Genomic DNA, 14230 nt, shown 5'->3' with positions numbered 1-14230 from the left:
CCCAAATCACTCTCTTTGGTTTGTTTTCTTAGACTTTTCGTTTAATATTATTATATTAGAATATATATGAATAGGAACATAGGACTTATATATTGATTGATTTCCTATATATCATCATTCATTATCCAATTACAATTCTCAGTAATTACATTTGACCCAATAAGTTAATAATGTCTCCTGTTCCCCCAATGATTTCCCACAAGAACCACCTGTGCTGTCGTCGCTGCTGCTTTCCGCTTCCGTTTGCGATGTCGGCGACTATGTGCAACTCACCTGCATTGCCAGTCGGGGGGCCACGCCCATTTTGTTCGAATGGTGGCTAGATGGGCGGCAGGTGCACGATGACGGCGACGATGACGTCACTCAGGCCACAGTGGGCGAGCACACAAGCCTGCTGTTGATCAACAGGGCGGGGGAGGGGCATGCGGGTAACTATAGTTGCCGGGCGATCAACCAGGTGGGCATGGCAGAACGCCGGGCCAGGCTAACTGTGAATGGTAATCAGATACTGGCCACTTCCATCTTACTTTCGACTCCTCTTGCTGCAGCTAATCCAGTTTTTCTCGACTTCCTTGATTTTATCGATATTCCACATCTGTAGGCCAACGACCAAGTGAGACCAAGTCGATTGAGGTCTAAATACTTGTGTAAATATGTGAAGTTTGAACTTAAACAGATGGGCAAAGTTAGCCAAGATCTAACCTAGGTCCCACTGCATATCTATGTCTACTCAGCTTACTCGATTGTTATCCATATATCCATATATATATATATATGTCAAAACAGCTCAGATCTGACTCTGCACACACACATGCACAGCAACACCCACACACACACACAGCACTCTACTAAGCACAGTCCTTGCAAAGGACTCAGGGATACGACTCACAGCCTGACAGTTTCTAATTTGATTGACTCCTTGAGAGGTTTTGGTTTCTATGTAAAATACAAGTTCACAGGGCTCATGCTCCAACACCGAATAAACCAATAACTGCAAGATCTACTATCATAATCGCTTCTAATTGTCTACTTAACCCAAACTAAATTTAGCCGTAACTAAGGAACTCAGTCTTCCACCAAACGAGACTGAGCCTGTGTGCGCTTCCACAAAACGTAACCATTCGCCCTGATCTGATCTGTCCAGCCCCCAAGTAACCCACAAACTTCCTTCCAATCCCTCATTAATTATCTTTCATTTGTTAATCATTATTTACTTAGTTAGTAAGCCACAAAGCGAAGTCTGTTGGCGAAGGAATACAAAGTGCCAAGAGCAACTTCGAACAGAACTTCGCTTTGCACTGACTGCATGAACTTTAACCTTTAGTTTGGTCTAACTTTAGTTTAATTAAAGCCCCCCCTTCATTTCTCCCCTTATCATCTTGGTTATTTGTGCTAATATTTCGGTTGTAGTTTGGCCTTTTAAGTTCCTCTTAAAGATAAGTAAGTGCGTGGAAATATCTTAGTGAGTCCCAGTAGATGATCTTCAATCAACACTTTAACTTAAGCATTGAAAACGGGAACTCTAAGGTAGTTCGACGCACTAAAAGAAAACTGAAATGATACCCATTTTATTCTCCTTAAATTCCTTTTCAAATGAAATATAAATACAAATTTCAAATTCTTCCAAAGATCATTTCACTTTGCTTGAAACTAAGTCCGTCCTTCCGCTTCCTCTAAGACTCCTGACCGTATTGCATGCTGATACTTATGCTAAGGAACCACCACATCTCGACTAACATATTATCTTTCCACAACCGCGTCACCAAACCCAACCAACAGTGCCACCCAGATGGATCCTCGAGCCTACCGATAAGGCCTTCGCCCAGGGTTCCGATGCCAAGGTTGAGTGCAAAGCTGATGGATTCCCCAAGCCTCAAGTCACATGGAAGAAAGCTGTTGGTAAGTACAAAAATTATCTATGTTCCTTTAGAAGAATGTCTAATGACTAATCCCTTTCCAGGAGATACCCCCGGAGAGTACAAGGATCTGAAGAAGAGCGACAACATCCGCGTTGAAGAGGGCACTCTGCATGTTGATAACATCCAAAAGACCAATGAGGGTTACTACCTATGCGAGGCTATCAACGGTATTGGATCCGGACTTTCGGCAGTGATCATGATCAGCGTCCAGGCCCCACCAGAGTTCACGGAAAAGCTGCGTAACCAGACCGCCCGACGTGGAGAACCCGCCGTACTGCAATGCGAGGCGAAGGGCGAGAAACCCATTGGCATCTTATGGAACATGAACAACATGCGACTGGACCCCAAGAACGACAACCGCTACACCATTCGCGAGGAGATCCTTTCCACCGGAGTTATGTCCAGTTTGTCGATCAAGCGTACCGAAAGGTCTGATTCCGCCCTCTTCACCTGTGTTGCCACCAATGCCTTTGGATCCGATGATGCCAGCATAAATATGATTGTCCAGGAAGTTCCCGAGATGCCCTACGCCCTGAAAGTGCTCGACAAGTCCGGACGTTCTGTGCAGCTGAGCTGGGCCCAACCCTACGACGGAAACTCCCCACTGGTCAGGTATATCATTGAGTTCAAGCGTTCTCGTGCCTCATGGAGCGAAATCGATCGCGTCATCGTGCCCGGACACACCACCGAAGCCCAAGTTCAGAAGCTCAGCCCTGCCACTACCTACAACATCCGCATTGTCGCCGAGAACGCTATTGGAACCTCCCAATCCTCCGAAGCGGTAACCATCATCACAGCTGAGGAAGCACCATCCGGCAAGCCCCAGAATATCAAGGTAGAACCCGTGAATCAGACCACCATGCGAGTCACCTGGAAGCCACCACCACGCACCGAATGGAACGGAGAGATCCTGGGCTACTACGTCGGCTACAAGCTATCCAACACAAACTCCTCATACGTTTTCGAGACCATTAACTTCATCACCGAGGAGGGCAAGGAGCACAACCTGGAACTGCAGAACCTCCGTGTCTACACCCAGTACTCTGTCGTGATTCAGGCCTTCAACAAGATCGGAGCTGGTCCACTGAGCGAGGAAGAGAAGCAATTCACAGCCGAAGGAACACCAAGCCAGCCACCCAGCGACACTGCCTGCACCACTTTGACCTCACAGACCATCCGAGTTGGCTGGGTTAGCCCACCCCTGGAGTCGGCCAACGGAGTGATCAAGACCTACAAGGTTGTCTATGCCCCCAGCGACGAGTGGTATGGTAAGTACAGTCAACTTAAAAAAGTAAAAAAGAAAGAAGGAAATTATATTCTTCCTTGATAGCTTACTTTGAGGTCGTACAGTAGAACTTTCCTTTGACGAATCGCCATCTTATATCAGATTGATTTGAAATCCAAGACATTTCAAGCTACCGCAGTTTGATTTATAGAAGTTTGACTTTATTAATCCTTTGCATTAATCAATATTTCCTTTTCATAAACTGTTTTAGACGAGACCAAGCGACACTATAAGAAGACTGCATCCTCCGACACCGTTCTCCATGGCCTGAAGAAGTACACCAACTACACGATGCAGGTTTTGGCCACCACAGCCGGAGGCGATGGCGTTCGCAGCGTTCCCATTCACTGCCAAACTGAACCCGATGGTGGGTCTTAGTTAAGATAATATCACGAACGTTATTTCTAACTACTCTCATCCAACAGTTCCTGAAGCACCCACTGATGTGAAAGCCTTGGTTATGGGTAATGCTGCCATCCTGGTATCCTGGCGTCCACCAGCACAGCCCAACGGTATTATCACCCAGTACACCGTATACTCCAAGGCCGAAGGCGCTGAGACCGAGACAAAGACCCAGAAGGTTCCCCACTACCAGATGAGTTTCGAGGCCACCGAACTGGAGAAGAACAAGCCGTACGAATTCTGGGTCACTGCTAGCACTACTATCGGAGAGGGTCAGCAGTCCAAGAGTATAGTGGCCATGCCCAGCGACCAAGTGCCCGCCAAGATTGCCTCCTTCGACGACACTTTCACTGCCACCTTCAAGGAGGACGCTAAGATGCCCTGCCTGGCCGTTGGAGCACCCCAACCTGAGATCACCTGGAAGATCAAGGGCGTCGAATTCAGTGCCAATGACCGTATGCGTCTTCTGCCCGATGGTTCGCTGCTGATAAAGTCGGTTAACCGCCAGGATGCCGGAGACTATTCTTGCCACGCTGAGAACTCGATTGCAAAGGACTCGATCACCCACAAACTCATTGTCCTGGCACCACCTCAATCTCCTCATGTCACCTTGTCTGCCACCACCACAGATGCTCTGACCGTTAAGCTGAAGCCCCATGAAGGAGACACTGCCCCTCTGCATGGATACACCCTGCACTACAAGCCAGGTGGGTATCTCCTTGAGATATGACATCTTTTGACATTGTTTTTTAAAATTTATAAATAAATCCTTTTAGAATTCGGAGAATGGGAAACATCTGAAGTATCCGTGGACTCACAGAAGCACAACATTGAGAGTCTGTTGTGCGGCTCACGCTATCAGGTCTATGCCACAGGATTTAACAAGTTAGTATTGCAACACCTTATATTAGGTGAATTCTAATGGCCATCCCTTTTTAGCATTGGTGCTGGTGAAGCTTCCGACATCTTGAACACTCGTACCAAGGGACAGAAACCCAAACTGCCTGAGAAGCCTCGCTTCATTGAAGTCTCCTCCAACTCCGTATCCCTGCACTTCAAGGCCTGGAAAGATGGTGGCTGCCCCATGTCCCACTTTGTGGTTGAGAGCAAGAAACGGTAGATCAATAAAAAGTAAACTTTATACATATATCTAAGATTGTTAATCTATACAGTGATCAAATTGAATGGAACCAAATCTCGAACAACGTTAAGCCCGACAACAACTACGTGGTTTTGGACCTGGAACCCGCCACCTGGTACAATCTCCGCATCACCGCCCACAACTCGGCTGGATTCACCGTGGCCGAATACGACTTTGCCACTTTGACCGTTACCGGAGGTATTTATGATCTGTTCTCCGATTCCCATTTGAATCCTGCATTGCTTTTGTACATAGAGTACTCTACGTAGACAGCTTCGGGGACAGATCCTGGGAAAACCACTCCAAGGGCAGCCTGAAAACCCATTTACTGGGAACAGATGTCCGATGGAGTGGTTCCAGGATCTCTTCCCCGAAACACTGTCCATATACAAATAACAAGATGAGAAGCACCAAGCTTTACAATGTTGTACACCAGATTTCCTGAGTTTGTTTTGTCTTTGCCAATCACGAAAAGTTAAAAAATATTTTAGAAAAAATGAGCAACTTTTGATTTTTATGCTTTTCAATGTGAACAAATTGCACAGTAATTAAAGATTTATGATTTTGATTTATTGCCCACACAAAGCTTGTCGATATAGTTGCTTTAGTTCACTTTTGATTTTATGTTATTGAAAATAGTTATTGATTTTACTGCCAGAACTCTGAAAGCAGAAGCACCCGAAAAGTGTAAAATAATAATCATTTTCCTTACGTAAATGCAATTTGTTTCCTTCCGTTTGTTCAACAATCCCCATGAAGAGCTACTGCAACGTATATGTACATAACTGAATAGTTTACTAACTCACCAAGCAGTCACTGTTTTGATTTCGATCTTAAGTTTTACTAGACCCAAGCATTTGTAGTGCTCTAGATCACAGTATGAATATAAGGGACTTTCCATGTCAATCTTTATAAATACTCGCTTAAAATGTAATATATAAACTTTAAATCGATTAAATCTTTCTTGCTGACATGGAATGTTCCTTTTTGATTTCGTATGATTTTCATTTTGATTTTCTTTATGCATTTCTGTGCCCAGTTTGTGAAAGAGACTTTGTAAGATATACATCCATAGTGGAACCCTCTTGATCCATCGATCGAGCTGTCGTTATTATGAACTAAATGTTGTAAAACCCGCTGATCCATTCCCGAATCTGGAGATTGTACAGAACTCCAATCGATGTACCATTCCCGCTAATAAGAAATAGCCATTTTCCAGAACCAATTCACTGAGTTAGATTTCCCCATTCACAACTGGTCACAGAATCGAATCACTCACCAACGATACAAAATTTATGATTTTAGCTAACTTGATTTGCTTTTTGTTTGATTGAAACTAGCAAAGTGCTCATTTAACAGAAGCTTGGAAAAGACAAAGAAAATGTGAAAACTCAAAACCAAGAATCGAGCAGAGCCACCATACCATGACAACCAAGCACAACAACCAAAGAACCTTCATTCCTAATACCTGGGAGTCCTGGCCAGGGAGTCTGATCTAAGAGAGATGATTTCTTAAACTTTTACTTATGGTTCGACTTATACTACTTATCACAACAGTCACACGCAGACATTATATTTTGGGTTTTTTGCCATTTCGATTCGTTTGAGTTATAGTTATGTCAAGTTGAAGTTGAGTTCCACCTAAGTTAGTTGGTTTATTTGAAGGAGACTCGTCTCGCTCTCGGAATGCTGTTCCATTCGTTTCGTCCAGTTCTAGCGATCTAACAACATACATCATTAACTAGCTTTAAGCGGATCACAAACAAATTGCATTTAAACGTATTTAAATACCCAAACTAAACTGTTTTTTTATAAAATTATAAAGTTTTTCAATAGTTTAACTAGTTCTCATATTAACTTAATCACATTTTGATGCGTGCTTAAAGTTCTGCGCCATGTAAAATAATCAAAAACCATAACTATAATTATATTTTTCTCTCTTTTGAATACTGAATATCGAATATCGACAAGTTAACCTTTGAACTTTCTCACCTGCCACAGTCTGTATTTGTATATGTATGTGTTGAGTGTTCACGGTACAAAGGTCAATGTGCCAGCGGTGGAGGTCAAAGGGTACCACTGATCTTTCTCTCTGTCTCTCTCTATCTCTCTCTCTGTGTCTCTGTCTCTTTCCGTACCACTTGACTTGTCAAACAAAAAAAAAAACGAAAAAAAAACACCCTTTGGTTGTTGTTGTTATTGTTGTTGCAGGCACTATCGCACCCTCGCGAGATTTACCCGAATTAAGCGCCGAGGACACGATCCGCATTATCCTCTCGAACCTAAATTTAGTTGTGCCCGTCGTGGCGGCTCTGCTCGTCATAATCATAGCGATAATTGTTATTTGTATACTGCGTAGCAAGGGCAATCACCACAAAGGTATCTATGCTGACAACTAATTAAGTATTTCGTTCTCTTTTCGGTTTCTCTCTACTTCCCTCTGAACACCACGAAACTTGCAACACACCCACACTCGTGCTTATGTCATGATAACAAATCTTAAATATGATAATACTGCCTGTACCGCCTGCCTGCCCCTATATACCCCCCAATTGTTGTTGTTCTTGCCCATGACCCAACTTTTGCATGTGCGAATCCGGTTTGTATGTCTCCCACCCACTATCAAAAGGCACAATTGCCCCACTGGACGATGGAACGGGACACGGCAACGTCCACACCCGCATCCGCCTGCCCGCCTGGATGCCCGAGTGGCTTGATCTGAACTTTATGGTACCTCTGATCGCCACCGTGGTGGTGGTAGCGGTGGGAATCTGTGTGGTGTGCGTGGCGTTATCCCGACGACGAGCGGACGACATGCGCGGCGGCCAGAAGGATGTCTACTGTAGGTTCTCCTAACAAGGATTCCCACAAGAGCCCAAAACTTTCTCATGACTCTTAACTTAAATATTCTTTATTGTAGTTATTAGCAAAATATTTTATTTCTGTTTTATTTCATACTGGCTAAATTTTTGTATTTATGAATGAAGGATCGATAAATCATTTAGAAACATTTTACAATCTGATTGGGAGATTCCATTTACCACTTATTTATCAGTTTAAGAATATCTCAACATTCAGTTATCTATTTATTTATAATCCAAATAATTTGAACCTAAGTTTACCAAAAATTTAGCCAATATGCCGATAAGTTTAGCCGTCACTCTTAAAGACAAATTGGTCGGTTTGTACTAATTTTAATATTTCATAGAATGTCGATGTGTAGTTTGGCTTTGCATGACTTACTTATATTTCTTGATACTTCTACACAAGTTACATCTACAAAAATATACCAAAAGCTCGCACTACAAAAATATACCAACATAAACAGTCAGAAACTGAAAATATACCAAACAATCAATATATATAATATCCATTAATATATATTCAATTAGTGTCAATATCTGTGTGTACATATAACAATCATTGATAGTTCATCGTCATTAAACCAATTGGTTTATCAATTGCCAAATATGACTTGAAAGTGGTACTGAAACCCCTAATAACCCCGAAGCAATATATAAATTTGCAAACAGATTTGCAAATTTATTTATGATTAGTTGTTGTTGGCTCTGCGGAGTACCGTATTTACATATATGCAATATAAGTTTAATCACAGTAAACGATATATCTATACTAGCCTATTGTTGTACATACGTTTTGCTTATAAACTGAGCAACTTTCACTATCTATCTATATCTACAACCATATCCTCCACAAAACAAGACAAATCAAATCTATCGTATTCGTTTTTGAGTTCTGAATACTTTCCGTACTTTCCCCCTCTATATAAACAACCAAAACTAAGATGCTTTTTGAAATCACCATCGAGATTTTTGATCGATGACAAAGTAAAGTCGAGTAAATCCAAAATTAAGATCATCGCTCATTTCATGTCATTGTTAACAATCGTAATCGTAATCGTAATCGTAACCGTTGACCAGTTGGTATATTTTAAAATCGAAAACAAAAAACAAGAACACTTCACGTAACCTCTTTTGGAATCTTTTCGCAATCGTAACTTGTATTTTTGAGCTACTAATTAGCACATTTAGTGTGTTGACATGCCGCACCAAAAACCAAAACAAAAGTTTAACTGTTAAATCCTGTAACGAGTAACGAGTGACGAGTGACAAGTCGAGATCGAAAACAGAAGTAAAGTATGCGAGTTGATTAAATGCGAGCAGCATAGAATGAAGGAAAAGCATCTTCAGTGTTTCAATATTGAGTTGGCGATATCATATATTAATTCTAGACGATGTAGTTTACAATCAGACAATGGGACCCGGCGCCACCCTGGACAAGCGTCGTCCTGACCTGCGCGATGAGCTTGGCTACATTGCCCCGCCCAACCGGAAGCTGCCACCTGTTCCTGGATCCAACTACAACACCTGCGACCGGATTAAGCGAGGTACAGTCATAAGTAAGCATCTAAATTTCCAATGCAACATTTATTAATGCCGCCGGTCCATGTCTGCGGGAGAAGGATCCTCCGATCCCCAGGTCCCCGGGCATGGAGTGGGGCTTAGTTCTTTCTTCCATTTACTTTGCGAACGAAAAAAAGACACGAAAAGTATTTTGCGTTGCATTTGCATACACTGAGAGGTAATCCTCTGCCATTCCACAAACCACACTCGAGCCAAGCTTTTCCGGACCCAAAAAATTCTTAGTGTTGCTTTTTTAAGCCGCTTCCTTTTCAGTTTCTCCAAACTCCTAATCTTTCCCGGCATGAACTTAAAGAACTATAAAGAAAGATCCCATTATTAAATGTTGTTGTTAATTTAGATATATTCTTTGCCCATTTATGTTTGGGATTATCCCAGCTTTGATTGAATTTGTACTTATCGTTTAACCCTCTTGCTCCCCATGCACCAACTGCAAATCCCGCACCACTTCGGTTGCTTCAATTCGATTATGATTTCCGTTGACTTATCTTTGATGTTGTACGAAATTGGAAATTGAAAAAATACCATACACGAAACGAATCCATCCACACCTCACACCTGAACCACATAAAAACCAAACCACCAATTGTCCAGGCCGCGGTGGCTTGCGCTCGAACCACTCCACCTGGGATCCCCGGCGCAATCCCAACCTGTACGAGGAGCTGAAGGCCCCGCCAGTGCCAATGCACGGCAACCATTATGGTCACGCCCACGGCAATGCCGAGTGTCACTACAGGCATCCAGGTAGGCGAAGCGGAGTGGAGCAACCGCTCCCTTTGTTGGATTTTAGTTCATTACTCCTCTAAAAAGATCCCTACTAACCCAACTCACTACCCAATCCCTTGAAAAGAGTGAATCGATTTATGCATTATTTATCTCTTATCTAAGCTCTATTCTAAGAAATATAAATCATAACATCCAAAAGCTACTTGCCATTCTTAATGAAGATGAAAATGTTAAATTCTAAATATCCTTAAAGATCGATTCCTCATTGTATTTACCTAATTTTAAGTTACTTTACCAGCACTAACATTTAGTCTAACTCCTGGTCGCATCCAGCTAACTCAAGCTAACCAACTAGTAAGTAATCTTATGGTAAGGGTAACTAAGAGGTATCATCGCATCATACTAAAAACACTAAAACAAATCCACCGAAACACTAAAGCTGCCTTAGGGAACACACGTGCTAATCGACTTCTTCTTCCGAAAGGCATGGAAGATGAAATCTGCCCCTATGCCACGTTCCACCTGCTCGGCTTCCGCGAGGAAATGGACCCCACCAAGGCGATGAACTTCCAGACCTTCCCCCATCAGAATGGACACGCCGGCCCAGTTCCCGGACACGCGGGCACCATGCTGCCACCAGGACACCCAGGACACGTGCACTCCCGCTCAGGATCTCAGTCGATGCCCAGGGCCAATCGTTACCAGCGCAAGAATAGCCAGGGTGGACAGTCCTCCATCTACACTCCAGCTCCCGAGTACGATGATCCCGCCAACTGCGCCGAGGAAGATCAATATGTGAGTAGCCATCTTATGCTGGCTTATATAAGGATGACTGATCCATTGTTATATTCCCTATAGCGCCGATACACCCGCGTCAACTCGCAAGGCGGCAGCCTGTACTCCGGACCCGGACCCGAATACGATGACCCCGCTAACTGCGCCCCAGAGGAGGATCAGTACGGATCTCAGTACGGCGGTCCCTATGGACAGCCCTACGATCATTACGGCTCACGAGGATCCATGGGACGTCGCAGCATCGGTAAGTAAAAGTTGATCTCAGCCATAAGATGGGAGGAGTTTAGATTACATCACACAACTTATTGATCTACAGGCTCTGCTCGCAACCCTGGCAATGGATCGCCTGAACCTCCACCACCACCGCCACGCAACCATGACATGAGCAACTCCTCATTCAACGACTCCAAGGAGAGTAACGAGATCTCAGAGGCAGAGTGCGATCGTGACCACGGACCACGCGGAAACTACGGAGGTAAGTTGTAAACCGGAGAGTGATCTCCCATATGAGAGGATATATAAGTTATTATTACATATGATATATCTAACATATTGATACATTCGAGAGATCGGTCTAATCTTAACAATATCAATTCGCCATCTCTTTCAATCCAATCTGTTCGAAATTTTGTGTAAAATATAAATCAGAAGACTCCAGTGAGGGTGAGTGATCCTAGCCGAAGTTGAGTTAGTTTGTGTGATTATCACGATCATCATTCGAAAACCGATCACCTCTCACGAGCCCCTCGCCTCTCTCGTTCATAATCCACAATCTATATATATAAACCATAAGATATATCCAGCGATCATTGAGCTTCTGTCATTGCCATCGAAAAGTCCTCGCATTTTTCAGAGATTTTTTGTTATCTCGTTCATCCGTAAATATTCACGCTGTGTTTTGCTAAATTTAAAAAAAAAAAGAACATCAACATATTAAGTTATTCCGATTTTACTTTGGTTTTTGGTACACAATTTATGTTTATTTAATTTTAAGTTTCGATTTTGCACATTCTACATTTCATTTCACTTCATGGAGCACACCGTTTGCATTTCAATGTTTTATGTTTGTATCTAATCTCGATTCGTGAGTTTAACTTAAATGTCACTAGAAACCTGCATGGGAGGAACTCTTAGAGGTCCAAGGAACTTATTTTAAGGGGGGTTAAGCACTTGTTTTAAAGATACCTCTGCACGCAGTTAGAGTTAAGTTTTGTTTTTATTATTTCATCTCCATTCCGGATTTTTCTTTCTGTTTTATTTTATGGAACTTAATTAAACCTAAATATTACCCTACTCTATCGGTTCGGGCAACACAAACCAATTTCTTTTGCAAATATTTTGAACCCCAAAATGCTGAACTCGCAGCAGTGAAGCGATCCCCACAGCCGAAAGATCAGCGCACCACCGAAGAGATGCGTAAATTGATTGAAAGGTAAGACCAGGCCAAGAGGTCAGCCCATAAATACTCACAAAAACCGACACGTAAATCATCAGTTGATAGAATTGCACAGAAGTCGTTGATTTTTAGTTCTGATGCAGTTACTCCCTCACTAATCGCAATCACTTAATCTTCCTTTCTTCATTTACTTAATACTCTAATTGTGAATGATTTGATCGCTGACACTAGTCGACGACAGTTGTAAGTTTTGAATAAAAGATCCTAGAGATATGTGACTAACCACCCTGCATGCCCACACACCTATGTATCGATACTAACTAAGAGTGCATCTAATACTCACATCTATGTATAGTCAATCTTTAGTTCCTGTTCTTAATTTCATTTGGTTTTGTCTTTGATTTATTTTGGTTTGGTCTTTGGTTTTCGGTTTGACAGCAAATCACAGTTGAATGTCTTGAAATCCTTTTGATAAACTACTCCATATGATAAGCAGACCTTATACCATATCTGTCTATCGCAAAATACTCAAGTGTTCCCATATAAGTACTCGTATTAACAGTTTATTGCAGCTTTGTGCTTGGCCTGAGCTTGCCAAAAAAAAAAAAAAACAAACAGAAAAACCAGAAGTAAACTTTGTTAAGTCACGAACAGAACATAAAGACACGGCCATCGAGACGAGATTGGATCTGGTTAATCCTTACATAAATCTTTCAAAAACTATCTAAGGATCCCATCTCGTTTTCTTGCAATGCTTTGGTTGCAGCATTAATCTAATCCTAATCCTCTTATTAATCACTCCAACTAACTTTAATTATTTCTACAAATACAGAAACGAAACCGGCCCAAAACAACTCCAACTCCAACAAACAAATGGCGCAGGATTCACAGCCTACGATACTATGGCAGTGTAATTTGTAAGGCCCTCCTGCGGAAGTGGGCGTGGCATTTTAGCTTAGTGTTTTAAAAGCATGAAGTGCGTGGGAGTTGAATGACACTCAGACATACACACACACACACACAGACACAGGTACATACACAGACAGATCATCAGTACACACGAAGAAAAGAAGGAGAGTTATATACCGCATATACACGTAAATTTATCCAACTACTTCAAGTAATTATAACGAAGGGAAAGTAAATTTCAAGATACATATTTATAATGTCTATGCAAGCAGCAAACCAAACATACATAAAGTATATAGCATTCATATATGAGTAACTACTGTAAGTGTGTGCAGGAAAACTAAAGGAAATTACTAAAAGTTATACGAGAGAAAAACAAGAAAAACATACTTATGTATTCACGAATGAGTATCCAAGAACTAATTTCTAATAACGTATTTTAGTTTTAAGCGGTGTTAACCGAGATATCAGAGGAACAGCTACTAAGATGGATTCTTGTGTGTGTAAAGAAGAAGCGAAGATCGATTTCAAAATCTGTTTGTGTAAACTTTTGCCATCTATGCCAGGAGCAGAAAACTCATCCTTTGCCTAGCCTAAGTCGAAGTCATAATATTAACTCGTCTAATTGATATATATATATATATATTTAGTCATAACTCGTACGATTTGTATAATTTCCTCCTATATATGTCATTTGTATGGACAGCGCACATCTGAAGTTTAGTTTACGTTTTGCGTTGACTTGTGATGATTGTTAATTTTGCAGAGCTTTGTGAGTCAGTGATTGTGTTCTGCATTCGCTTTAATCATTATTTTTAGACACCCAACTGTCTCTACTTTTAATTTACTTTTAATTTTTATTCGAAAATGCGCTTCCAACAGAACATTTTAAAACCGAAAACTGTTCAATGCACAAAACGCAGCCACAACAATTGAATGTATTATACAAGAAACCCTCACAGACACACACAAGCACGATTATTTAAACCAATTCTGATATATATTTTACCGTTCTGAACAACAGTTATACGCATTTGAAGCTTTAAGAGATCCTGAAATTTCAGTTCATTTGATATATTTTAAGTTTTTAGTTCATAAGTTGCTAAATATATGATTTTGATTTTATTTAAACTTCAGTTTGTTGTTGTTTTTTGGTTTTTCACTCTGTTGGGGTTCCGCCCATTGTGCCCAGATCCACATCCTTGGAGATACCAC

The 14230-nt window shown here is 41.7% G+C and overlaps 1 protein-coding gene across 50 annotated transcripts in view; it reads left to right on the top strand.

The window, feature by feature from the left end:
• The window catches only part of LOC108112570 (Down syndrome cell adhesion molecule-like protein Dscam2), a 64459-nt gene extending 50313 nt beyond the window's left edge, over positions 1-14146 (top strand). For 31 of the 50 annotated variants that reach the window (XM_017222537.1, XM_017222539.1, XM_017222559.1 and 28 more), the window contains exons 10-25: positions 1780-1899; positions 1961-3187; positions 3416-3571; positions 3630-4313; positions 4383-4491; positions 4546-4722; positions 4779-4945; positions 7377-7589; positions 9000-9167; positions 9784-9933; positions 10400-10710; positions 10774-10954; positions 11027-11185; positions 11359-11373; positions 12076-12142; positions 12939-14146. In XM_017222537.1, the coding sequence (XP_017078026.1) occupies positions 1780-1899; positions 1961-3187; positions 3416-3571; positions 3630-4313; positions 4383-4491; positions 4546-4722; positions 4779-4945; positions 7377-7589; positions 9000-9167; positions 9784-9933; positions 10400-10710; positions 10774-10954; positions 11027-11185; positions 11359-11373; positions 12076-12142; positions 12939-13020 (3986 nt within the window). In that variant the 3' untranslated portion in view covers positions 13021-14146. Of the gene's footprint in view, positions 1-1779; positions 1900-1960; positions 3188-3415; positions 3572-3629; positions 4314-4382; positions 4492-4545; positions 4723-4778; positions 4946-6958; positions 7127-7376; positions 7590-8999; positions 9168-9783; positions 9934-10399; positions 10711-10773; positions 10955-11026; positions 11186-11358; positions 11374-12075; positions 12143-12938 lie in introns of all 50 variants that reach the window. The other 19 variants (XM_017222577.1, XM_017222572.1, XM_017222573.1 and 16 more) reach the window with 10 other exon arrangements.
• The last annotated feature ends 84 nt before the right edge of the window (positions 14147-14230 follow it).

This window comes from Drosophila eugracilis, unplaced genomic scaffold, assembly GCF_018153835.1.
Source record: "Drosophila eugracilis isolate 14026-0451.02 unplaced genomic scaffold, ASM1815383v1 contig_90, whole genome shotgun sequence".
Taxonomy (NCBI): domain Eukaryota; kingdom Metazoa; phylum Arthropoda; class Insecta; order Diptera; family Drosophilidae; genus Drosophila; species Drosophila eugracilis.
The sequence above is the reverse complement of the archived record's forward strand: the minus strand, read 5'-3'. Positions and strand labels throughout refer to the sequence as shown.